We start from the raw sequence: 27,201 nt of genomic DNA, 5'->3' as shown, positions 1-27,201 counted from the left end.
TGGGGGGGGGGGGTAGTAATAATAGTATTAGTAATAGTATGAAGGTGAAGGTGTGTATTGGGGGGGGGTAGTAATGATAGTATTAGTAATAGTATGAAGGTGGAAGGTGTGTATTGGGGGGGGTAGTAATGATAGTATTAGTAATAGTATGAAGGTGGAAGGTGTGTATTGGGGTGGGGGGTAGTAATGATAGTATTAGAAGTAGTATGAAGGTGAAGGTGTGTATTGGGGGGGGGGGTAGTAATAATAGTATTAGTAATAGTATGAAGGTGGAAGGTGTGTATTGGGGGGGGTAGTAATAATAGTATTAGTAGTAGTATGAGAGGTGGAAGGCGTGTTTGGGGGGGGGGGTAGTAATAATAGTATTAGTAGTAGTATGAAGGTGGAAGGTGTGTATTGGGGGGGGGGTAGTAATGATAGTATTAGTAATAGTATGAAGGTGGAAAGGTGTGTATTGGGGGGTGGGTAGTAATATAGTATTAGAAAGTAGATTGAATGTGGAAGGTGAGTATTGGGGGGGTAGTAATAATAGTATTAGTAATAGTATGAAGGTGGAAGGTGTGTATTGGGGGGGTAGTAATAATAGTATTAGTAATAGTATGAAGGTGGAAGGTGTGTATTTGGGGGGGGGGGGTAGTAATAATAGAATTAGTAATAGTATGAAGGTGGAAGGTGTGTATTGGGGGGGGGGGGTAGTAATAATAGAATTAGTAAATAGTATGAAGGTGGAAGGTGTGTATTGGGGGGGTAGTAATGATAGTATTAGTAATAGTATGAAGGTGGAAGTGTGTATTGGGGGGGTAGTAATGATAGTATTAGTAATAGTATGAAGGTGGAAGGTGTGTATTGGGGGGGGGTGGTAGTAATAAAAGTATTAGTAATAGTATGAGGTGGAAGGTGTGTATTGGGGGGGGGGGGGGGTAGTAATGATAGTATTAGTAATAGTATGAAGGTGGAAGGTGTGTATGGGGGGGGGGGGTAGTAATGATAGTAATAGTAATAGTATGAAGGTGGAAGGTGTGATATGGGGGGGGGGGGTAGTAATGATAGTATTGTAATTGTATGGAGGTGGAAGGTGTGTATTGGAGGGGGGGGAAATGATAGCATTAGTAATAGTATGAAGGTGGAAGGTGTGTATTGGGGGGGGGGTGGTAGTAATAATAGTATTAGTAATAGTATGAACGTGGAAGGTGTTGCTCCTCTCATGATGTGATGGATCTGATGCTGAGGTGAGGATGATGATGATAATGATAATGAGGAGAGGGCGTGGAGGGGCGGTGCGCTGTGGGGCGGGGGAGAGGCTCTGGGCTGTGATTGGCCGGGGAGGAGTTTCCCACAATGCCCCGCTCTCCCCCCCTCCTCCATGGATGCTGCCGCAGCGCCTCCTCCATTAGCAGCGGCTGGTGGGAGCGGAGCGGTGACGGTGCCCGGGACCCCCCGCTCAGCCCCGGCACAGACATGAACCCGCCGCTGGACGGAGCTCAGAGCGGCTGCCGGGGAGCCGAGGGAGGACAGGACACCGGAGGAGGAGAGCCCCCCGCCCCGGACACCGGGCACACCCGGGACAGGGAGGAGTCTGTGGAGGAGAAGCTCCGGAATCTGACCTTCCGCAAACAGGTGTCCTACAGGTGAGGGGGGGGGGGGCAGGTGAGGGGACACTGTGGCACACGGGTGAAGGGGCTGGGGACCATGTCATGTCACACACAGGTGAGGGGGCTGGGGACCATGTCATGTCACACACAGGTGAGGGGGGATGGGGACCATGTCATGTCACACACAGGTGAGGGGGGCTGGGGGACCATGTCATGTCACACAGGTGAGGGGACCATGTCATGTCACACACAGGTGAGGGGACTGGGGACCATGTCATGTCACACACAGGTGAGGGGGCTGGGGTCCATGTCATGTCACACACAGGTGAAGGGGCTGGGGACCATATCATGTCACACACAGGTGAGGGGGCTGGGGACCATGTCATGTCACACACAAGTGAGGGGGCTGGGGACCATGTCATGTCACACACAGGTGAGGGGGCTGGGGACCGTGTCATGTCACACACAGGTGAGGGGGCTGGGGTCCATGCCATGTCACACACAGGTGAGGGGGCTGGGGACCATGCCATGTCACACACAAGTGAGGGGGCTGGGGACCATGTCATGTCACACACAGGTGAGGGGGCTGGGGACCATGTCATGTCACACACAGGAGGGGGGGCTGGGGACCATGCCTTGTCACACACAGGTGAGGGGGCTGGGGACCATGTAATGTCATACACAGGTGAGGGGACTGGGGACCATGTCATGTCACACACAGGTGAGGGGGCTGGGGACCATGTCATGTCACACACAGGTGAGGGGACTGGGGACCATGTCATGTCACACACAGGTGAGGGGGCTGGGGACCATGTCATGTCACACACATGTGAGGGGGGCTTGGGATCATGTCATGTCACACATAGGTTAGGGGGGCTGGGGACCATGTCATGTCACACACATATGAGGGGGCTGGGGACCATGTCATGTCACACACAGATGAGGGGACTGGGGACCATGCCATGTCACACACAAGTGAGGGGGCTGGGGTCCATGTCATGTCACACACAGGTGAGGTGACTGGGGACCATTTTACGTCACACACAGGTGAGGGGGCTGGGGACCATGTCATGTCACACACAGGTGAGGGGGGCTGGGGACCATGTCATGTCACACACAGGTGAGGGGGCTGGGGACCATGTCATGTCACACAAAAGTGAGGGGGCTGGGGTCCATGTCATGTCACACACAAGTGAGGGGGCTGGGGACCATGTCATGTCACACACAGGTGAGGGGGCTGGGGACCATGTCATGTCACACACAGGTGAGGGGGGCTGGGGACCATGTCATGTCACACACAGGTGAGGGGACTGGGGACCATGCCATGTCACACACAGGTGAGGGGGGCTGGGGACCATGTCATGTCACACACAAGTGAGGGGGCTGGGGACCATGTCATGTCACACACAGGTGAGGGGGCTGGGGACCATGTCATGTCACACACAGGTGAGGGGAGCTGGGGACCATGTCATGTCACACACAGGTGAGGGGCCTGGGGACCATGTCATGTCACACACAGGTGAGGGGACTGGGGACCATGCCATGTCACACACAGGTGAGGGGGGCTGGGGACCATGTCATGTCACACACAGGTGAGGGGACTGGGGACCATGCCCTGTCATACACAAGTGAGGGGGCTGGGGACCATGTCATGTCACACACAAGTGAGGGGTCTGGGGACCATGTCATGTCACACACAGGTGAGGGGGCTGGGGACCATGTCATGTCACACACAGGTGAGGGGGCTGGGGACCATGTCATGTCACACAAAAGTGAGGGGGCTGGGGTCCATGTCATGTCACACACAAGTGAGGGGACTGGGGTCCATGTCATGTCACACACAAGTGAGGGGGCTGGGGACCATGTCATGTCACACACAGGTGAGGGGAGCTGGGGACCATGTCATGTCACACACAGGTGAGGGGCCTGGGGACCATGTCATGTCACACACAGGTGAGGGGACTGGGGACCATGCCATGTCACACACAGGTGAGGGGGGCTGGGGACCATGTCATGTCACACACAGGTGAGGGGACTGGGGACCATGCCCTGTCATACACAAGTGAGGGGGCTGGGGACCATGTCATGTCACACACAAGTGAGGGGTCTGGGGACCATGTCATGTCACACACAGGTGAGGGGGCTGGGGACCATGTCATGTCACACACAGGTGAGGGGGCTGGGGACCATGTCATGTCACACAAAAGTGAGGGGGCTGGGGTCCATGTCATGTCACACACAGGTGAGGGGACTGGGGTCCATGTCATGTCACACACAAGTGAGGGGGCTGGGGACCATGTCATGTCACACACAGGTGAGGGGGGCTGGGGACCATGTCATGTCACACACAGGTGAGGGGGCTGGGGACCTTGTCATGTCACACACAGGTGAGGGGACTGGGGACCATGCCATGTCACACACAGGTGAGGGGGGCTGGGGACCATGTCATGTCACACACAGGTGAGGGGGCTGGGGACCTTGTCATGTCACACACAGGTGAGGGGACTGGGGACCATGTCATGTCACACACAGGTGAGGGGGCTGGGGACCATGTCATGTCACACAAAAGTGAGGGGGCTGGGGTCCATGTCATGTCACACACAAGTGAGGGGGCTGGGAACCATGTCATGTCACACACAGGTGAGGGGGCTGGGGACAATGTCATGTCACACACAGGTGAGGCTGCTGGGGACCATGTCATGTCACACATAGGTTAGGGGGGCTGGGGACCATGTCATGTCACACACATATGAGGGGGCTGGGGACCATGTCATGTCACACACAGATGAGGGGACTGTGGACCATGTCATGTCACACACAGGTGAGGGGGCTGGGGACCATGTCATGTCACACACAGATGAGGGGACTGGGGACCATGCCATGTCACACACAAGTGAGGGGGCTGGGGACCATGTCATGTCACACACAAGTGATGGGGCTGGGGACCATGTCATGTCACACACAGGTGAGGGGGCTGGGGACCATGTCATGTCAAACACAGGTGAGGGGGCTGGGTACCATGTCATGTCACAAACAGGTGAGGGGGGCTGGGGACCATGTCATGTCACACATAGGCTAGGGGGGCTGGGGACCATGCCTTGTCACACACAGGTGACGGGACTGGGGACCATGCCCTGTCACACACAAGTGAGGGGGCTGGGGACGATGTCATGTCACACACAGGTGAGGGGGCTGGGGACCATGTCATGTCACACACAGGTGAGGGGGCTGGGTACCATGTCATGTCACAAACAGGTGAGGGGGGCTGGGGACCATGTCATGTCACACATAGGTTAGGGGGGCTGGGGACCATGTCATGTCACACACAAGTGAGGGGGCTGGGGACCATGTCATGTCACACATAGGTGAGGGGGCTGGGGACCATGTCATGTCACACACATATGAGGGGGCTGGGGACCATGTCATGTCACACACAGGTGAGGGGACTGGGGACCATGTCATGTCACACACAGATGAGGGGACTGGGGACCATGCCATGTCACACACAAGTGAGGGGGCTGGGGACCATGTCATGTCACACACAGGTGAGGTGACTGGGGACCATTTTACGTCACACACAGGTGAGGGGGCTGGGGACCTTGTCATGTCACACACAGGTGAGGGGGCTGTGGACCATGTCATGTCACACACAGGTGAGGGGGCTGGGGAATATGTCATGTCACACACAGGTGAGGGGGCTGGGGACCATGTCATGTCACACACAGGTGAAGGGGCTGGGGACCATGTCATGTCACACACAGGTGAGGGGGCTGTGGACCATGTCATGTCACACACAGGTGAGGGGGCTGGGGAACATGTCATGTCACACGCAGGTGAGGGGGCTGTGGACCATGTCATGTCACACACAGGTGGGGGGGCTGGGGACCATGTCATGTCACACACATGTGAGGGGACTGGGGACTATGTCATGTCACACACAGGTGAGGGGGGCTGGGGACCGTGTGATGTCACACACAGGTGAGAGGACATGTGTCACAGGTGGAGGGGGGGGGCTCTGTCTCACATGAGTGAAGTAACACCCTGACATATAGATGGGGGGGCACAGTGACATACAGGTGGGAGAACGGTGTCATATACAGGTGAAGAGACATGTGGCGTGTTGGTGAGGAGAGGCCGACACATAGAGGAATGGGAGGCACAGTGACACAGAGGACTGGGGACATGGTGACACACAGGTGAGGGGACTTGGTGACATATAGGTGAGGGGATATGTAACATTGAGGAAAGAGGTACTCAGTGACACTCAGGGGAGGGTGTACTCTGATATACAGGTGAGGGGACACTGTGACATGTGGGTATAGTGGACATGTCATGGATTGAGGGGACACTATAATGTGTAACATATACATGAGAGGACATGTGAGAAAACTGAGATATAACATTGTCAAGGCTGTGTTCACACAGATGAGGGGGACGCAGTGTCATACAGGTGAGGGGGACACCGTGTCATACAGGTGAGGGGGACGCAGTGTCATACAGGTGAGAGGGATGCAGTGTCATACAGGTGAGGGGGACGCAGTGTCATACAGGTGAGGGGGATGCAGTGTCATACAGGTGAGGGGGACCCAGTGTCATACAGGTGACGGGGACGCAGTGTCATACAGGTGATGGGGACGCAGTGTCATACAGGTGAGGGGGACGCAGTGTCATACAGGTGAGGGGGACCCAGTGTCATACAGGTGATGGGGACGCAGTGTCATACAGGTGAGGGGGACGCAGTGTCATACAGGTGAGGGGGATGCAGTGTCATACAGGTGAGGGGGACCCAGTGTCATACAGGTGATGGGGACGCAGTGTCATACAGGTGACGGGGACGCAGTGTCATACAGATGATGGGGACGCAGTGTCATACAGATAATGAGAGCAGTGTCATACAGGTGAGGGGGACGCAGTGTCACACAGATGAGGGGGACGCAGTGTCATACAGATGATGGGAGCAGTGTCATACAGGTGATGGGGACGCAGTGTCACACAGGTGAGGGGGACGCAGTGTCACACAGATGATGGGAGCAGTGTCATACAGATAATGAGAGCAGTGTCACACAGGTGAGGGGGACGCAGTGTCATACAGATGATGAGAACAGTGTCATACAGGTGATGGGGACGCAGTGTCACACAGGTGAGGGGGACGCAGTGTCACACAGATGATGGGAGCAGTGTCATACAGATAATGAGAGCAGTGTCACACAGGTGAGGGGGATGCAGTGTCATATAGATGATGGGGACGCAGTGTCATACAGATAATGAGAGCAGTGTCATACAGGTGAGGGGGACGCTGTTTCACACAGATGAGGGGGAAGCAGTGTCATACAGATGATGGAAGCAGTGTCATACAGGTGATGGGGACGCAGTGTCACACAGGTGAGGGGGACGCAGTGTCACACAGGTGAGGGGGACGCAGTGTCATACAGATGATGAGAACAGTGTCATACAGGTGAGGGGGATGCAGTGTCATACAGATGATGGGACGCAGTGTCATACAGGTGGGGGGTACCAATATTCCCATCACACACTTTCCAGGATAGGGCTTTAGGAGTAACAGGTGCTTCAGCAACAACCAGCTGGAACTGGAAACATCACAGATCAATTGTACATATTCACCAGTACACCTCGGATCGTCAGTTGCTTCCAAATCTTTATTTAAGAATGATCACATCACAGAAGACATAGTGCAATGTTTCAGAGCCACGCAGGACCCCTTTGTCAGGCATGTGACATCTATCATGTGGCACTATGTCTTCTGTGATGTGATCATTCGAGGGGGACACAGTGTCATTCAGGTGAGGGGGACGTAGGGTCATACAGGTAATGGGGATGCAGTGTCAATCAAAGGGGGGGGAAGAAGTGTTACACAGGTGAGGGGACACAGTGTCATACAGGTAAGAGGGGCACAGTGTCACAAAGGTGAGGGGGGTGCAGTGTCATATACAGTCAGGTCCATAAATATTGGGACATCGACACAATTCTAATCTTTTTGGCTCTATACACCACCACAATGGATTTGAAATTAAACAGACAAGATGTGCTTTAATTTGAGAGTATTTACGTCCAAATCAGGTGAAAGGTGTAGGAATTACAACAGTTTGTACAGTGCATTACGAAAGTATTCGGCCCCCTTGAACTTTTCGACCTTTGGGGCTCTTGCTCCCCCATTATCCACTATTTGGGGTCGATGCTGTGTGCCATCATGTTATGATACTGTATGAGATATATATTGTTACCATTTGTAACCGGAGCTCATAATTTACATTTCCCCATTATGGGGCTTTTTATCATGTGCACTACTTTTTCTTGTCACAATTCAATATGTTAATAAAGTATATATTTTTATAATACCTTTTTAATTTTTTGACTACCACTATTGCTGCCTAAAAACCCTCTGGGGGTAGATACTTCGGTATCAGTTGTTTCCAGTGAACTTTTCGACCTTTTGCCACATTTCAGGCTTCAAACATAAAGATATAAAACTGTAATTTTTTGTGAAGAATCAACAACAAGTGGGACACAATCATGAAGTGGAACGAAATTTATTGGATATTTCGAACTTTTTTAACAAATAAAAAACTGAAAAATTGGGCGTGCAGAATTATTCAGCCCCCTTAAGTTAATACTTTCTAGCGCCACGTTTTGCTCCGATTACAGCTGGGCCATTCTAACACCTGGATATGTTTATTTGTGAAACATTCCATTGTAGATTTTGCTTTATGTTTTGGATCATTATCTTGTTGGAAGACAAATCTCCGTCCCGGTCTCAGGTCTTTTGCAGACTCCCTCAGGTTTTCTTCCAGAATGGTCCTGTATTTGGCTCCATCCATCTTCCCATCAATTTTAACCATCTTTCCTGTCCCTGCTGAAGAAAAGCAGGCCCAAAACATGATGCTGCCACCACCATGTTTGACAGTGGGGATGGTGTGTTCAGGGTGATGAGCTGTGTTGCTTTTACGCCAAACATAACGTTTTGCATTGTTGCCAAAAAGTTTGATTTTGGTTTCATCTGACCAGAGCACCTTCTTCCACATGTTTGGTGTGTCTCCCAGGTGGCTTGTGGCAAACTTTAAACGACACTTTTTATGGATATCTTTAAGAAATGGCTTTCTTCTTGCCATAAGGGGCTGAATAATTTTGCACACCCAATTTTTCAGTTTTTTATTTGTTAACAAAGTTTGAAATATCCAATAAATTTCCTTCCACTTCATGATTGTGTCCCACTTGTTGTTGATTCTTCACAAAAAATTACAGTTTTATATCTTTATGTTTGAAGCCTAAAATGTGGCAAAAGGTCGAAAAGTTCAAGGGGGGCGAATACTTTCGCAATGCACTGTATATGTGCCTCCCACTTTTTAAGGGACCAAAATTAATGGGACAATTGGCTGCTCAGCTGTTCCATGGCCAGGTGTGTGTTATTCCCTCATTATCCCATTTACAAGGAGCAGATAAAAGGTCCAGAGTTAATTTTGAGTGTGCTATTTGCATTTGGAATCTGTTGCTGTCAACTCTCAATATGAGATCCAAAGAGCTATCACTATCAGTGAAGCAAGCCATCATTAGGCTGAAAAAACAAAACAAACCCATCAGAGAGATAGCAAAAACATTAGGTGTGGCCAAATCAACTGTTTGGAACATCCTTAAAAAGAAAGAACGCACCGGTGAGCTCAGCAACACCAAAAGTCCCAGAAGACCACGGAAAACAACTGTGGTGGATGACCGAAGAATTCTTTCCCTGGTGAAGAAAACACCCTTCACAACAGTTGGCCAGATCAAGAACACTCTCCAGGAGGTAGGTGTATGTGTGTCAAAGTCAACAATCAAGAGAAGACTTCACCAGGGTGAATACAGAGGGTTCACCACAAGATGTAAACCATTGGTTAGCCTCAAAAACAGGAAGGCCAGATTAGAGTTTGCCAAATAACATCTAAAAAAGCCTTCACAGTTCTGGAACAACATCCTATGGATAGTTGAGACCAAGACCAACTTGTACCAGAGTGATGGGAAGAGAAGAGTATGGAGAAGGAAAGGAACTGCTCATGATCCAAAGCATACCACCTCATCAGTGAAGCATGGTGGTGGTAGTGTCATGGCGTGGGCCAATGGAACTGGTTATCTTGTATTTATTGATGATGTGATCATATTTAGCCAAATGCTTTAGAACTCATTGGACGGTGCTTCATAGTGCAGATGGACAATGACCCGAAGCATACTGCAAAAGCAACCAAAGAGTTTTTTAATGGAAAGAAGTGGAATGTTATGTAATGGCCAAGTCAGTCATCTGACCTGAATCCGACTGAGCATGCATTTCACATGCTGAAGACAAAACTGAAGGGAAAATGCCCCAAGAACAAGCAGGAACTGAAGACAGTTGCAATAGAGGCCTGGCAGAGCATCACCAGGGATGAAACCCAGCGTCTGGTGATGTCTATGACTTCCAGACTTCAGGCTGTAATTGACTGCAAAGGATTTGCAACCAAGTATTACAAAGTGAAAGTTTGATTTATGATTGTTAATCTGTCCCATTACTTTTGGTCCCTTAAAAAGTGTGAGGCACATATACAAACTGTTGCAATTTCTACACCATTCATCTGATTTGGATGTAAATATCCTCAAATTAAAGCTGAAAGTCTGCAGTTAAAGCACATCTTGTTTGTTTCATTTCAAATCCATTGTGGTGGTGTATAGAGCCAAAAAGATTAGAATTGTGTAGTTGTCCCAATATTTATGGACCTGACTGTAGGTGAGGAGGATGGAGTGTCATATAGGTGAGGGGAGGTGCAGTGTCACACAGGTGAGGGGGGTGCAGTGTCACACAGGTGAGGGGGATGGAGTGTTATATAGGTGAGGAGGGTGCAGTGTCACACAGGTGAGGGGGATGGAGTGTCATATAGGTGAGGGGGATGCAGTGTCACACAGGTGAAAAAAGACACAATGTCATACAGGTGGGGGGGGGGGGTGCAGTGCCATATAGGTGAAGAGGATGGAGTGTCACACAGATGTGAAGGATTGAGTGTCACACAGGTGAGGGGGGGGGTGCAGTGTCATATAGGTGAGGAGGATGGAATGTCATATAGGTGAGGGGGATGGAGTGTCATATAGGTGAGGGGGGTGCAGTGTCACACAGGTGAAGAGGATGGAGTGTCACACAGATGTGAAGGATTGAGTGTCACACAGGTGAGGGGGGGGTGCAGTGTCATATAGGTGAGGAGGATGGAGTGTCATATAGGTGAGGGGGATGCAGTGTCATACAGGTGAAGGGGGTGCAGTTTCACACGGGTGAGGGGGATGCAGTGTCACACAGGTGAAGGGGACACAATGTCAAACAGGTGAGTGGGGTGCAGTTTCACACGGGTGAGGGGGATGCAGTTTCACACAGGTGAAGGGAACACAATGTCATACAGGTGAGGGGGGTGCAGTGTCACACAGGTGAGGGGGATGCAGTGCTATACAGGTGAGGAGGATGGAGTGTCACGCAGATGAGAAGGATGGAGAGTCCTACAGGTGAGGGGTATGCAGTGTCACACAGGTGAGGAGGATGGAGTGTCATACAGTTGAGGTGGATGCAGGGTCATACAGGTGAGGGGGTGCATTGTCATACAGGTGAGGTGGACGCAGTGTCACACAGGTGAAGGGGACACAATGTCATACAGGTGATGGGTCTCAGTGACATGTATGTGAGGAGCACAGTGTTACATTTGTCACAGGTGAGGAAGGACATTTGGACCATCCAGATGATAGGACTGCTGTCATAGTCTGTGTATAGGAGAAGAGGCCCTGTCAACTCTCACACCCAATCATTCTCACACACACATCAGAGGGATTCAGTGACATGTGTAGGAAGGGGCGCTTGGACATGGACATAAGAAATGATGAGACTTTCTGACATAACATGACATATGCACTGATTATGGGTTGGTTTCCCCCCTTCACATTGCCTGCAAAGTAGTGTCACCTGTAGTGTGTTGGGCACACATGGATGGTCATTGTCCCATGGTTTCTATGGTGGCTGTAAGAATGACACTTGCTGTATACAAGGTAGGAGAGAGGTGACAGAAGCATACAGGTGATAGAGAGAATGCTCCAATCTCTGATACAATGTGTATGTGTGTTATGTGAATATCTGGAGATGTCCCCCTGGCCTAAGAGGTGACATTTTACCCCATGACCCCGGGGTGAGCCATATAAACATTTATAGGGGGCAGAGTAATGTGAAATCATTGAAGAACAGTTTGACTTTGTTATATAATCACCTGGTGCTGTGCTTTTCTGGTATAGTGAAGAGAAAATGGATTTTGTTATATTGTGGTTTTTTTTTTGTGTTTTTTTGCCTAACAGATTAATTCTGTGACAGGGACACTACAAAGGTTAAGTTTACCTTCCACATGCAAAACTCAAAGCTGGTGTGCAGATACTGAGGATTCAGAATGTACGTTAATGATAATAATAGTGTGCGCCAAGGACATGGGAACCCAGAATAATTTGCCTTTTTTTATTTACCGCTGATACTGTTCTGTACAATATCCGATTTCTTCCCTTTACATCCTTTTTAAAGTTTGACATCTGCAGCCTCCAGCCTCTAGAAGGCTCACTGACAACCAGCAAGCTGGACTCCATTTTGTTCAACTGGTCAGGACAGTTGAAGGTTGTGGCATAGGACGGGAGAGAGAGAGTCTGTTCTGGCTTTACCACAGGGCTCGGTGGCTTTTACTAACTTCTCTACATCCAGGGTAGACATTTTGTCTGCTCAAACTGCAATAAGCTTATCAATTTATTAGAAACATTGACCTGAGCTGAGGCTTGAGGCACCAGCAATATGACATTTCTAATGAATTTTCCAAAAAATGCCTTCATGCACACAATAGCTGCTTCTATTGTGTATAAGTGATGGCTATTTTAATACTTTTTTTTATTTGTCTTCATTTAATTGATTTATTTAATTTTTTTTCTTTTTTTATCTTTGTAGAAAAAAAAAAATCATGATAATATCTGTCAGATGTCTCTGTTGTGACAGCAACAAGGTGCCTCTGCAACTTTGCTATTGAAGGACTCAGGGAATGCTGGGCTTTATCAGCGTCCCTTTCTATGGTATTCTCCCTTTTAGTAAATTAGGACAGCTGTGCTGGCAGCTGACACAAATGGTGCTTCTTGCAAACACAGAGAAGCCCGGGGATGCTTCACAATGCTGCCGAATGATGAATAGGGACGGTTGCAAATTAACGGAGAAAGGAAAGAAATAAAATCCCCAGATTCCATTCAGGAAAAATCATTTTAATGTCGTTTAATGATGGGGATGGAGGGTTGAGGTTAAGGGTTAATCCAGCAATAGTGTCACCGCCATGTAGAGATCTAGCACTGAGTATATCTAGTGAATCACACAGGTATATTGTTACTACGCTTTAAAAGCAGCTACACGCCACAGAGGATAGTGTGGGGGAGAAGCTGTATAGGTGAGATGTGCAGAATATACCAAGACTGTGGGGGTTGTTGTCACTGAGCTGATTGAAATGAAATCTGTAGCCGAGCCTCTGCTGGTGCGATTTATTAAAGCAGTGTATATTTGTGTGTTTCCTGGCTTGGTGTCTTGTTGGTATTTTTGTTTCGTGTTGATATGGCCTTTTTGTGAACCGTGTTCATTGCGATGAGTAGTAGTGGCATACCTTACTTGTTCTGGACCTTTGGTTAATGCCAGATGTTAAATTCTCAGACGCCGTAGATGGAATAGAAATCACTCACCATGCATTTTTTGTATTTAGTACATTTTTCATTCAGTGGATGCCTTCATAGTCTCTTAGTTTTCATTACCTTTATGAAAATGCAATATAATATTATGTTATTTATATTCCTAGATCTTATATGATGTTTCTTTTTTTTTTTGCTATCCTTTGTATGCCATTGACAGCCTTTCTCAACTAGATTCCTCCAGACACTTCTAGGGCAATTACGAATTTCTTTCTCTTAGATAAGTTAAAGTTTTCCAATTAGGCTCTAATGTAAGGTTCCTTTTACCCACTTACCACCAATGTGAGGAGTGTTCTTTCCACTGACCACCAATATAAGAGGATCCTCTTCCCAATGACCACCAATGTGAGGAGTGTTCTTTCCACTGACCACCAATATAAGAGGATCCTCTTCCCAATGACCACCAATGTGAGGAGTGTTCTTTCCACTGACCACCAATATAAGAGGATCCTCTTCCCAATGACCACCAATGTGAGGAGTGTTCTTTCCACTGACCACCAATATAAGGGGATCCTCTTCCCAATGACCACCAATGTAAGGGGGTACTTGTCCCAATGACAACTAATGTAAGAATGTCTTTCCTCTACTAACAACTAATGTAAGATGGTCCTCCCACTGACCATCAATGTAAGGAAGGTCTTCTCCCATTGACCACCGATGTGAGAGGGTCCTTCTGCCATTGACAACCAATGTAAGGGGCTTTTCTTCCATTGACCACAAATTTAATAATGTCTTCCTCAATGACCACCAATGTAGTGAAGCTCGTCTCCTATTGATGTAGATGGGGGGGGGGGCTTCATCCACTAACCACCAATGTAAAAGGGTCCCTCTCCCACTGAACACCAATGTAAAGGAGCTCTTCTCCCATTGATCACCAATGTAACACCCTCTACTCAATGTAGAAGGGGTCATCCACTAACCACCAATGTAAAAGGGTCCTTCTCCCACTGAACACCAATGTAAATGAGCTCTTCTCCCATTGATCACCAATGTAACACCCTCTACTCAATGTAGGGGGGGGGGGGTTCATCCACTAACCACCAATGTAAAAGGGTCCTTCTCCCACTGAACACCAATGTAAAGGAGCTCTTCTCCCATTGTGTAACACCCTCTACTCAATGTGGGGGAGGCGGGGGGGGGGGGGTTCATCCATTAACCACCAATGTAAAAGGGTCCTTCTCCCACTGAACACCAATGTAAAGGAGCTCTTCTCCCATTGATCATCAATGTAGCACCCTCTACTCAATGTAGGGGGGGGGGGTTTCATCCATTAACCACCAATGTAAAAGGGTCCTTCTCCCACTGAACATGAATGTAAAGGAGCTCTTCTCCCATTGATGACCAATGTAACACCCTCTACTCAATGTAGGGGGGGGGGGGGTCATCCACTAACCACCAATGTAAAAGGGTCCTTCTCCCACTGAACACCAATGTAAAGGAGCTCTTCTCCCATTGATCATCAATGTAGCACCCTCTACTCAATGTAGGGGGGGGGGTTCATCCATTAACCACCAATGTAAAAGGGTCCTTCTCCCACTGAACATGAATGTAAAGGAGCTCTTCTCCCAGTGATGACCAATGTAACACCCTCTACTCAATGTAGGGGGGGGGGGGGGTCATCCACTAACCACCAATATGAAAGGGTCCTTCTCCCACTGAACACCAATGTAAAGGAGCTCTTCTCCCATTGATCATCAATGTAAGAAGGTATTCCCTACTGACCACCACCAAAGTAAAGGGGGGGGGGGCTTCATCCACTGACCATCAGTGTAGTAATCTCTTTTCCCACTGACCACCAATGTAGGAGTGTCTTTCTCCCACTGACCATCGTTGTAAGGAAGCTCTTCTCCCATTGAGCACCAATGTAAGAGGGTCCTTCTCCCATTGACCACCAAAGAAAGGGGGCTTTTCTCCCATTGATCACAGAGTTACGAAGGTCTTTCCGCTGAGCACCAATGTAAAGAAGCTCTTCTTCTATTGGTCACCAATGTAAGAAGGTCTACCCTACTGACCCCAATGTAGGGGGGGGGGGTCCTTTATCCACTGACCAGCAATGTAAGAGGGTCTTTCTACCTCTAACCACCAATGTAAAGGAGCTCTTCTCCCATTGATCAATGTAAGAAGGTCTTCCCTATTGACCACCTACAATGTAGGGGGGTCCTTCTCCCACTGACCACCAATGTAAAGGAGCTCTTCTCCCATTGATCAATGTAAGAAGGTCTTCCCTATTGACCACCTACAATGTAGGGGGGTCCTTCTCCCACTGACCACCAATGTAAAGGAGCTCTTCTCCCATTGATCAATGTAAGAAGGTCTTCCCTATTGACCACCTACAATGTAGGGGGGTCCTTCTCCCACTGACCACCAATGTAGGGGGGTCCTTCTCCCACTGACCACCAATGTAAAGGAGCTCTTCTCCCATTGATCAATGTAAGAAGGTCTTCCCTATTGACCACCTACAATGTAGGGGAGTCCTTCTCCCACTGACCAATGTAAGAAGGTCTTGCCTATTGACCACCAATGTAGGGGGCACTTATTTTTTGACCAATAATATTTCATTTCAATCCGTATTCCTTATTATTATTTATTCTCATGTATCAAGTTACTGTTCACACTAATGTACCTTGAGTGGTAGATATAATAATTATTACCAGGGGTTCTCTAATAGGTTTTTCATGGGGTTCCTTCATGTTAAAAAGGTTGAGAATTGCTGCCATAGAAGATGTCAGTTTTTTAGATTCTCTGAGAAGTGTTGCATTAAATGTTGTTTTGTGTTTTGTTAACTTTGTCACTAACTTGTAGCAACTGCCCCTTTTAATGGTCTGTCTCTCCTTTATTACTCTAGAATGATCTAGCACTTAAAGCTAATTGGCTGGACCGGAATTTTGCAGATTTTCATAGGATTTTTATATTTCCCCTTCACTCCACATAAAAAGCTTGGTTTACCTCTGAATCTTTGTAATATTATAGATAATTAGGAGGCAAAACTCTTACAGCTCTGTGATGTCATTAGCCTAAGGCTGGCCATACACTATACAATTTTCTTGTTCAACTTTCCTTTAGATTTACCAAAACCATGTAATATAGGGTCAAACCTAAACACTTTCAATTTGTATGCAATCAGGCAGGCCCTTGCACTACAAAGTTAAAGGTAAATCTAAAGGAAATTGAATAAGAAAATTGTATAGTGTATGGCCAGCCTAATGTGTTTTTGTTGCTGAAGCTACTTCCATCGGTGTGATTGGGTTACAGAAATCAGGATGTTTTGTTTTTCATCTGTAAAATGCTTCCTCCTCAGGGAATGCTGCTCAGGGCATTAGCAATTTGAATTTTACTTTTTTTTTTTTATATGCTGTCATGAGTTGTATTACTTATTCTTTTAGCTATAGCTGAATTCCAGGCAGATATTAAACACAAATGAAGGCAGCGCTGTAATCAATAATACACCCTTAAATGGTAAATGGAAGTGTAAGATCCTGAATTTGTGTTAGCTTTTTGAAATATCCTCTACAGCAGAGCCTAGACTGGGAGAGGTAGAAAACAGCAGAAGGAGCCAGTCATTTACAGTGTGGAAAATAATTATTTGATCCCCTGCAGATTTTGTAAGTTTACCCACTTACAAAAAAATTAAGGGTCTATGATTTTTAAATGATAGAGACAGAATATCAACCAAAAATGCAGAAAAAACATGATACAAATGTTATAAATTTAGTTGCAGTTCAGTGAGTAAAATCAGTATTTAATCCTCAAGCAAACGTGATTTAGTACTTGGTGGGGAAACCGTTGTTGGCGAGCACAGAGGTAAATCCTTTCTTGTAGTTGGTGAACAGGTTTGCACACATCTCAGGAGGGGTTTTGGTCCACTCTTCTTTACAGATCTTCTCTAAATCTTTAAGGTTTCTTAGCTGTCACTTGGCAACTCAAAGTTTCAGCTCCCTCCATAAATTTTCCATAGGATTAAGGTCTAGAGACTGACTAGGCCACTCCATGCCCTTAATGTGCTTCTTCTTGTGCCACTCCTTTGTTGCCTTGGCAGTATGTTTTGGGTCGTTGTCATGCTGGAAGACCCATCCATGACTCATCTTCAGTGTTCTGGCTGAGGGAAGAAGGTTCTCATCCAAGATTTTACAATACATGGCCCTGTCCATTGGCCCCTCATTGTGGCAAAGTCGGCCTGTAACTTTAGCAGAGAAACAGCCCCAAAGCATAAGGTTTCCACCTCCGTGCTTGGCTGTAGGAATGATGTTCTCAGGGTCATAGTCAGCATTTTTCTTCCTCCAAACACGGCGAGTTGAGTTAAAGCGGTAGTATCCCGCTTTTTGACACTTTTACCTACAGGTAAGCCTATAATAAGGCTTACCTATATGTACAAATAATATCTCCTAAACCGGCATGGTTTAGGAGATATTTACAGTGCATGCAGCTGCTCGCGCGAGCGCTCTGAAGGTCCGGGGGGACCTTCAATTAGTTTGCCGGGAGCTTGCCGGAAAATCACTCCCGCGCGCATGCGCGGGAGTGACGTCATCGCGGCTCCGGCCAATCATCGCGCTGGAGCCGTCTCTTCCGGCCAATCACTGCGCCGGAGCCGCCGAACCCGGAAGAGGCGGCGAGGGATCATGGCAGCGCCCGCAGCGATGTCTGGGGGTCCGTGTCGGGGCTTCGTTCTAAGTTACACATAATGGGCTAGTATGCGATGCATACTAGCTCATTATGCCTTTGTCTTGCAGGGTTTTTTTTATTTATTTTTTTATTTTTTAGGGTTTACAACCGCTTTAATGCCAAAGAGCTAAATTTTGGCCTCATCTGACCACAACCCTGTCTCCCAATCCTTCTCTGAATCATTTAGATGTTTATTGGCAAACTTCAGATGGGCCTGTACATGTGTATTCTTGAAGATGTGGACCTTGTAGGCGCTGCAGGATTTCAATCTATGGCGGCGTATTGTGTTACCAATGGTTTGTTTGGTGAATGTGGTCCCAACTGCCTTAAGATCATTCACAAGCTCCTCCTGTGTAGTTCTGGGCTGATCCTCCACTATTCTCATGATCATCCTTACCCCATGAGGTGAAATATTGCATGGGGCCCCAGACCGAGGACACTTGATGGTTATTTTGTATTTCTTTAATTTGCGAATAATTGCTCCAACAATTGTCTCCTTCTTCTTGCTAATAGTCTTGAGGCCCATTCCAGTCTTGTGCAGGTCTACAGTTGTGTCCCTGACTTCCTTTGATGGCTCTTTGGTCTTTCCCATGATAGTGAGGTTTGAATGGAAGAAAGAGATTCTGTGGACAGGTGTTTTTTATACACATAACAAGTTGTCATTAGGAGCACCTTCTTAAATTGACAGGACTAATCTGTGTACCACACGAGCACAAACTGTGGCCAGTCCATGGGAGCCAGAATTATTGTTGGTTGGTAGAGGATCAAATACTAATTTTACTCACTGAACTGCAACTCCATTTATAACATTTGTATTAGGGCTGCACGATATTGGGGAAAAAAGTATATTGCGATATTTCGTTTTTAACGATATATATATCGCGATATTTCTCCAGACAGTCTCCGGAGGAGGGATCAGTTAGCAGAGCTCAGCTTTCTGCCAGGGGATCCACCACACTCGTAGTTCTCCCGCCCGAGCCTTGTGTCGGAGCCAGAGTGTCGGTAGCAGCCTGCCTTTGTCCCGCGGTGCTCCTTCGGCATTGCTCCGGACGTCTCTCCCCCCTCTCCTGCTGCACGTAGCCTCTCCGCCGCCATACAATCCGCCCCGTACTCCAGCCCTCCCAGCTCTCCCTCTTAGTCAACAGCCGACCATTACTCCGCCCTGCTCCTCCCATTGTCTCTCCATTGAAAAATATTACAGCCTGATCCCGCCCCCGATGCAGCCAGGAGAGACAATGGGCGGAGCAGGGCGGAGTAATGGTCGCTGGATACTAGAGGCAGAGCTGGGAGGGAAGTGTGGGACGGATGCAATCACTGGGAGTCCTCCTCCTCCCCCCCCCGAGTCCGGACTTCTCCCCGCCCTGCCTAATGCCTGAAATATCGTGGCTTCGGCGATATGAATATCGCCCGTGCCTGCAGAACGATAGTCGATATCACATCGACTATCGTTCAGCCCTAATTTGTATCATGTGATTTCGTGGATTTTTGGTTGATAATTTGTCTCTATCATTTAAATACACCTATTATAATAATTATAGACCCTTCATTTCTTTGTAAGTGGGCAAATGTACAAAATCTGCAGGGGAATAAAAAGTGATTTCCCCCACTGTATGCTGCATGTGCTAACAAGGAGCATGCTGACAGGGGGAGAAAGCCAAGAGATAAGCGTGTCACTGTTCTGCTTCTCTTTTTATTGTACAGGCTGGGGAGGGAAAATAAAAAACTCAGGTCTCCTGTCCTGCCAGTCTGGCTGTGCTGTATGCCAAGGCTGTATAAAGCTCAGAGCTGGATGGGCAAAATACAAATCCTTTGGCAGCTATAACAGCAAACATACATGTATTTCATCTGTATATCTAACTGTTTAACCGGGGTTCAGTTTTAAGGGTGTTATTTAGTTCTTGACTTAAATTGCAAAGAAATATATATATATTTTTACTATGGTGGTAGAAGAGTTGGCTCATACGATATATTATGAATGTGCACTGACATTATTTTGTCCTAGCTGCAATATTCACATTACTGATACTGATTACTGAACTTCACATATACTGATCCGCGTCGTTTCCTTCCCAGCTTTTGTGGTTGATGTGGCCAAAATGATTATTTCAGTTTTGTGTGGTTGCTGGCAGATTGTGTGACAAACCTGCTTTTTACATCTCTTCAGTACCCCAGTGTACTGTGGAGACCATTACAAAGGCACATGAAGGTATCACACAGAGGATTATCTGTAATGTGTGATCAATAAATAATTGGGGTGTACAACCTCAGAAGTGGAGGTCCTGTGTGAGAGGACAGGGACACAGTCTCCTACGGGGAAATCTGCCCGCTAAATTCTCCAAGAGACACAAGACGACAGGATATTCATTTGCCAAAAATAATGATATATCTGTTTTTGGGTGTACCTCTATGAAAATATCAGGCATTCAAATTTGGTATGCAAATGTGTGTGGAAAAGAAAAAAATGCAACACACCTGGATGATGGGTACATGGTATGTAAATTGCAGTAAAGCTGACACTTTTTTTAGGTGTAATGAAAACGGTAAAACTTTTTTTTTTTTTAGCTTTAGATAGAGTGGACAAGTGTTAAACCCTCTGTGAAGTTTCTCTTGCTGTCTGTGTCCCTGTTGGAGGAGATTCACTGGTGTCCATTTTCACCATGAAAAAAAGGCTTTAGAGATGTCACCAAATCAGGAAGTAAGGTACATTTTTCAAAGTGGATGCTTGTTCTGGTGACCGCTGTCTAAAAGGGGAATTTTCTCTCACTTCCTGTTGTGGAAGGAAGGAAGAAAAAAAAATAACAATGGAGTGCTTACCCTTACCTACGCTTCTAAAAAAAAAAAACATTTTTTGATTTACATTATATACATTTAAAGCTGAACTCTGGGTATGAAACTTTCATTTACGTATATCCGTAAATAGCCATAAAGTATTTAAATCCACTTTGTGTGCACCAAATACCTTTGCAAACCCAAATATTACTTTGTAAATATAAGCCTGGGTGAAACACAGGCGAAAAATTCGTCCAAAAACGCTCAGTTTGGCAAGAACCAGCCGACTTTCGGCCCGTGTGTGCAGCTCTCTGTTCAGCAGAAGCCAGTCTCATGACTGGCTTCTGACAAACAAGCACGCTGGGTGCTGGAAAACCAGCATCCGATCAGAACTGTTCAGTGTGTTCTGGCCGGGGGGGGGGGGGGGGCGGAGATCACCGCACTAACATCACTTGTGTTAGTACGGCAATCTGTAGGCTTTTCTTAATTCAGTCCATTGGGTTGAAGGGAAAAAAAAAACGTATAGTGTGTACCCCCACACTGTCACTGTGCTGTACATAGCCTGTGCAGAGAACAGAGCTGTGGGAGGCTCCCAGAAGGCTCCACTCATTACAGGCTGCCTACAGAAAATCAAAGAAGGGGGCAGAGACAAGACCAGTCACCCTGCACCAGGAGAGAGAACAGCAGTGACCGGTCTTTATTACAGGAAGATCCTGCACAGAGGGATAGTTTCACACTGGAATACTGCATAGGTCTGAAAGAAATAAGCAAACACACCAAGATTCCAGTAAGAACAAACATTCATCTGCTATTTAAGCAATATTTGCTTATTGCAGTGTTCAAGGCCCATACACACAGTAGTAGTTTTTTGTTCAACCCAGCAGGGCAACAAAAAAAAAGCTGACAGCTCAGGTTGGAGCCGCTGTACCAACCATGCGTTGTTAGTACAGCGATCTCCCTGCTGCTCCCCTGCCAGAACACTCTGGCCATTGGCTGGGTGGGCTGATTGGGAGCCAGTTGGCAGGCCCTTTGTGGTCATGCCCCTTCGACAAAAGCCAGCCGAATGTCCGGCTTCTGTTGGACCGACTCCAGTACACACAGGTCTAATGTTGGCCCGGTTTCTATTAAATCAGCCAATGCCGCTCCCGACATTCAGCCCGTGTGTACTAGGCTTTAACCGGTTGCAGACTGCCGCACGACTATATACTGCGGCGGTCAGCCCCGGCCAGGCAGAGTGACGTAGGGGTATGCCACTCGCCTGTCACTGACTTGTGAGCCAATAGCGGGCGTGCGCGCGCCCGCCGAGGCGTGCACCCGCCCGCCGAGGCGCGCGCCCGCCCTGGCTCATTCACTGACAAGTCAGTCGCGATCGCTCCGGTGAAGGGAGAAAGTCAGGCGGCTAATGTAAACAAGCCGCCTGTCATTCTCCCTGGTGTAAAAATGAAGATCAGACGGTTCTACTATGTAGAACCGTTGATCTCTGTTTTTACACCTCAAGCCATGTCCCTTCACAGTAGAAAGCACGCCCCTAGGGACACACTTAACCCCTCCTTCTCCAATACAGTTAACCCCTTCCCTGCCAGTGTCATTTTAGCAGTAACAGTGCATATGTATAGCACTGATTACTGCAGTAATGTCACTGGTAACCCCAAAAGTGTCAAAAATGTCAGTCAAGGGTCCGATCTGTCCGCCGCAATGTCGCAGTACCGCAAAAAAAATCGAACAAACAAATTGGCCGAAAATGTTAAAAAATTTTGATTTTTACATTTTTTTTTGGGGAATTTCATATAAAAAAATGTGAAAAATATTGTTATTTTTGCAAAATTTACGCTCTTTTTTTGTTTATAGCACATGATCAAAAGATCGCACAGGTGATCAAATACCACCAAAAGAAAGCTCTGTTTGTGGGAAAAAAAGGACGTCAAATTCGTTTAGGTACAGCGTCGCACGACCCCGCAATTGTCCGTTAAAGTCACACAGTAAAAAAATCGCAAAAAACCCCCTGGTCAGGAAGGGGGTAAAATCTTCCGGGGCTTAAGTGGTTAAAGTTTTTTTCTGGATGCTTTCTAAATGAATTATTGAGACATTGTCTACCACATGCAGTACAGCTCTGTTTGAAGGTCAGCTACCAAAAAATTAGCAGGTTGCTTTTCTGTTTGTGACTGGCAAGGGCAAAGTAAAAGATTACTGCACGACTTTCATAAAGTTTAAAGAACATGACATTTGGTGTAAACAAGTAAAGCCACGGATTGATGTTAATGTATTTCAAAGTTGGTTTTTTTTCGATCGGAATAATATGCATGAAATGGGAAGTGCTTCTCTGGCAGACAGTGACAGATAGAATAACTGGCTTGTCAGACATGAATGCAGTTTGTAGATTGATCTTAGTGTATTTGTGGTTGGCCTGTGATGTCACTGCAGCTTTGTAGAGTTTTCTCTCTTGTGTTATATTCCATTACGGGGCTATAATAAATATGGTGGAGGGGATTTAGTTGTCTGCAGTGCAATGTAACTAAATGTAGTAGACAGTATTAACAATGGTGCAGAAAACTATCTAGTCAACACTGAACCATTGGGCACATTTCTGTTAACAGGAAGAAGGTACGTTGGTGTTTTGCAGGAAAATAAAACTTAATTTGGCTGATGTGGGTAACACAGAATATTTTTCTTTCCTCTGCTTTATTTGTACTGTTTCCTGGTTTTGCAGTCATGTGACATAGTGACCAAAAGCACAAAGTGCAAGTGATGGAAATACAGTTTTCTCTCTCCGGTTTGGGGGTTGCTTTCCATCACAAGGTGAGGGATGTGACTGTTAGGTAGAACCTAGGTGTAGAATCAATGTCCCCTCTAGTCAAGTCAAGTGGCATTGGTTTTGGTGTTTGGTGTATCTTAAAAGGACATATTATCCAGGTCCAACTGGGAGGAGGCAATTTAATTGTCCAGAAGAACGTGGTTAGGGTAAATGTCCATAAAGATGGAATCTAGGCTGACCATCCTCATTCCCCAAAGACCCATATTCTTAAAGTGATGATGACTTGTGGCGGGATTATTGACTGTCTTGTTTATGTGTCTTTCATTTTACACAGGATTTAATATTACCTCATAAGCATTCATCTTCACTGAAGCTCTTTGATTTCAAATGTGTTATGTACAAACCCATTTACTGGTTTCCTGGATTAGCAACAAATCTTTTTTTTCTGTATTTTATTTTATTTATTGTATTTTATTCAGTTATATTTTTTCTTTTATTATATTGATGCACAAGCTCTATAGCTACTTTGCCAGGGTTGGGGGTGTCTACACCCCTCAGGTGTGTACGGATGGGTGGTGCTTGATTAGGAGAATCTCCTACATCTCTAGTAGGGTATCAAGCATAGCCATGCATGAGTTTGATTGCACTTCTGATGTCACATCAGCCTAATTGAGTGTAGCCTGCACTTTGTTTTTACTTTCATCAGATTCCACTTGGACACCATACTAAAATTAGTGAAAGGATTTAACAGTTTGATGCTGTAAGTAGGCCTATGTAGACCTCTGTTTCTGAGTGGAGGTCATCAGAAACCTTCTCACTCATAGATAGCTGATGGAGACCTATTGTTCTCAGGCAGGGCCAGATTAACGTAGGGGCTATTGGAGCTGCAGCTCCAGGCCCCTACCTTTTATATAGGCCCCAGGTTGGCCATATTCACTGTTACCGCTCTTCTGTCACTTGTAAACACAGAAGTCTGGCTTCTATGCTCGCTTCCCCAGGCAGCTCCCTCAGAACCTCCCCACACAGCACGAAGGCCGGACAAGGAGGGACAGTTGCCGATGCATGGATGTGTTTATGGGCTTCAGAGACAGCATCCCATGTTGAATTAGGCATGCATGGCAGCACCCTTCCTCCTCTGGGTGCATGCCAAGGCACGGCCCTTCAAAATCCTCAGCACCAAGCCCATGATGCTCTTAATCCGGCCCTGTTCTCAGGGCAGGGTTGTGGGGTGCAGGGTGATGATGTCATCATGCTCTGACAGTAATTATGTAATTTGCATCTCTGCTTGTAACCCTACTAAAACTGTAAACTAAAGTAAATGTAAACTCTAAGGCCTCATGTACACTGCTACTTGTAAACGGACGTTTAGGAGCAGTTGGTTTTTTTTTCAGAAGCCCCTGAACCCCCCTCTATGTTATCTTATCTGTCCATGTACACTGAGTCGTTTACAGTCATTTTGAGGCAGTTGAGTTCATTGTTGTTTTTTGGAAAGCAATTATTTGCGTTAAGGATGTTGAGAACGTGTGTTTACCGGCGTTTCAAACGCAAAACGCAACCGAACGTGATCAACCGTGCTTAGTGCTTGCGTTTTTACTGTTTAAAGGGGAATGATTTTTTGACCTCTAAAAACGCCCGCTAAATGCCGCTAAACGCGACTGCAAACTCAACACAACGGACGTTTTAAACGCCCTTTACATAGCTGTTAAATTCCAGCATTCAAAGGACTTTTTAAAAGGTCCCGTGTACATGTAGCCTAACTGGATCACATTGTTTTCTAAAGTACAAAGTATCATAAACAATTGGTGTGCTTTTTATTTTCAATAAAATACTTGTTTTTATTATTTTTTTCATGCTTTGCCTTAAAAGGATTCTAATCCTTTCTCCACTTCATACAAAACTGAAAAAAGCTGTGACTGGACATCCATTTTAGGGCTCATTGGCATATTGGGGCTTATAATGTAAAATAGAGTTGTATCTCAGTGCCCAGGAGCCAGTCTGTGTCTAGGGGTGTAGGCATGTGTATGTTCAGATCTGTGTATACCCACAGCTACGTACAGCTGTATTCTGTAATTCATTTGTACAGGTGGCTGTACACAACACCTGTGGTTCCCAGGCGCCAAAAACAACAGAATTACATATTGGTTTTAGAGCCGCTTCACACTACCACGACCAGAAAGTCGCCCCATGACTTGAAGAGACTTGGAAGAGACTTGGAAGAGACTTGTGCACTACTTTGAAGAGACAGGCGACTTTGTCTGTGGCTAATCTCTTTCTTCTTCCTGGAAAGTCTGATAATAAGTCGCTTCAATTAAGATAAGGAGGCGACTCCCATTGAAGTATATGGGACAGTCGGATCACTGGTCGCCTCAAAGTAGTACAGGACCCTTTTCTGAAGTGGAGAGACTTCAGTAGTGCCAATTAAGACGGCACTGATTGATTAACATTGCTTTTGTTATGTCAAGCGACCTGGGGCTACACAAGTCGCCTCACAAGTCGTGCTAGTGTGAATGGGCTCTAAGGCTCCTTTCACACGGCCGCTCCGTGTGAAAGGTCCGCTGCGGGACTTTTTTTTTTTTTTTCTTTCACGGAGCGGATGACATTTCTGTCATCCGCTCCGTGTGCCCGCATATCATCCCATCCGTTTGCGGATGATATGCGGACATAATGTAAGTATATGGCATTGCGGATGTCAGCGGATGACACCGCTGACATCCGATTTTCCTTCCTTTCCGTTTTTTACACGGAAGGAAAAATGGGGTTCTGTTCCATTTGTAAAAACGGAACAGAACTGAAAGGAGGAAAATCGAGTGTCAGCGGATGGTATTCCGCTGACATCCGCAGTGCCATTCACTTACATTATGTCCGCAAATCATCCGCAAACGGATGGGATGATTTGCGGACACATGGAGCGGCCGTGTGAAAGGAGCCTTACTGTTTTTATATATTTATTTACAATTATTTTGTTTGTTTATTTATTTTAACTTCTAAGCCCCCCCTCCCCCTAAAAAAGTAATGCAAGCCCCATTCTCTCCATTCTTCTTGGTCCAGCACCTGAGGTCCTCTTCAGGGTGGAACACCACTCTGTCATTCTGCCTATTGCCTGTGAGCCCAGGTTGCCCCTAGGGGAGGCATCATGCCGGCTGGTCTCACAGTACTTTAGGACTTAGTGGCTTTCACACATCATTACATGAGCACTGCTTAGTCTTTGAATATTCAACACCCCCCCCCCCTTGCAAGGAGGGGACTCCTCAGTAACATCACTAGACCTCCATCAATAATGTGGAAAAAAGTCTGTACATTTTTTTCTTTTATATAACAAACATCTGGGGGGGCATCAAGGGTGGGGGGTCCGCAGTGCCCGGAGTTCTGCTTTAACCCTTAGCTTCTCAGTGGGAAATTGTATGCTGCTGTGGGAACATGTAATTGCTATGTTCACTCTCTTGTGATGAGGTTAGCATCAAGGGAAGGGAAGCAGCTGTGTGCTGGATCAGTAAAAATAACACACACTTTGTTATTATAAAAGTGTGAGTTTTACCCATTCCCTCTGTGCCTGCCGCATTGCTGGAGCCTTGACACACACACCCTGCTATTACTGCTACTCTACACATGTAATTCACGTCTGAAAGGACTTTGCAGCGGTCATAGGCTAGGTCAGCTTTACGCACATTGGCCTCTCAGCCT

General features: G+C 46.8%; 1 protein-coding gene across 4 annotated transcripts in view; it reads left to right on the top strand.

Moving 5' to 3' along the window:
* Positions 1-1,356: 1,356 nt before the first annotated feature.
* DGKI (diacylglycerol kinase iota) overlaps positions 1,357-27,201 on the top strand; it is a 533,441-nt gene continuing 507,596 nt past the window's right edge. For all 4 annotated transcript variants that reach the window (XM_082255055.1, XM_082255065.1, XM_082255063.1 and 1 more), the window contains exon 1: positions 1,357-1,628. In XM_082255055.1, coding sequence (XP_082111181.1) covers positions 1,459-1,628 — 170 coding nt within the window. In that variant the 5' untranslated portion in view covers positions 1,357-1,458. The remainder of the gene's footprint in view (positions 1,629-27,201) is intronic.

The sequence above is a fragment of the Pelophylax lessonae genome, assembly GCF_965119305.1.
Source record: "Pelophylax lessonae genome assembly, chromosome: 4".
In the NCBI taxonomy this organism is placed as follows: domain Eukaryota; kingdom Metazoa; phylum Chordata; class Amphibia; order Anura; family Ranidae; genus Pelophylax; species Pelophylax lessonae.
This window is presented reverse-complemented; position numbering and strand designations above follow the sequence as displayed.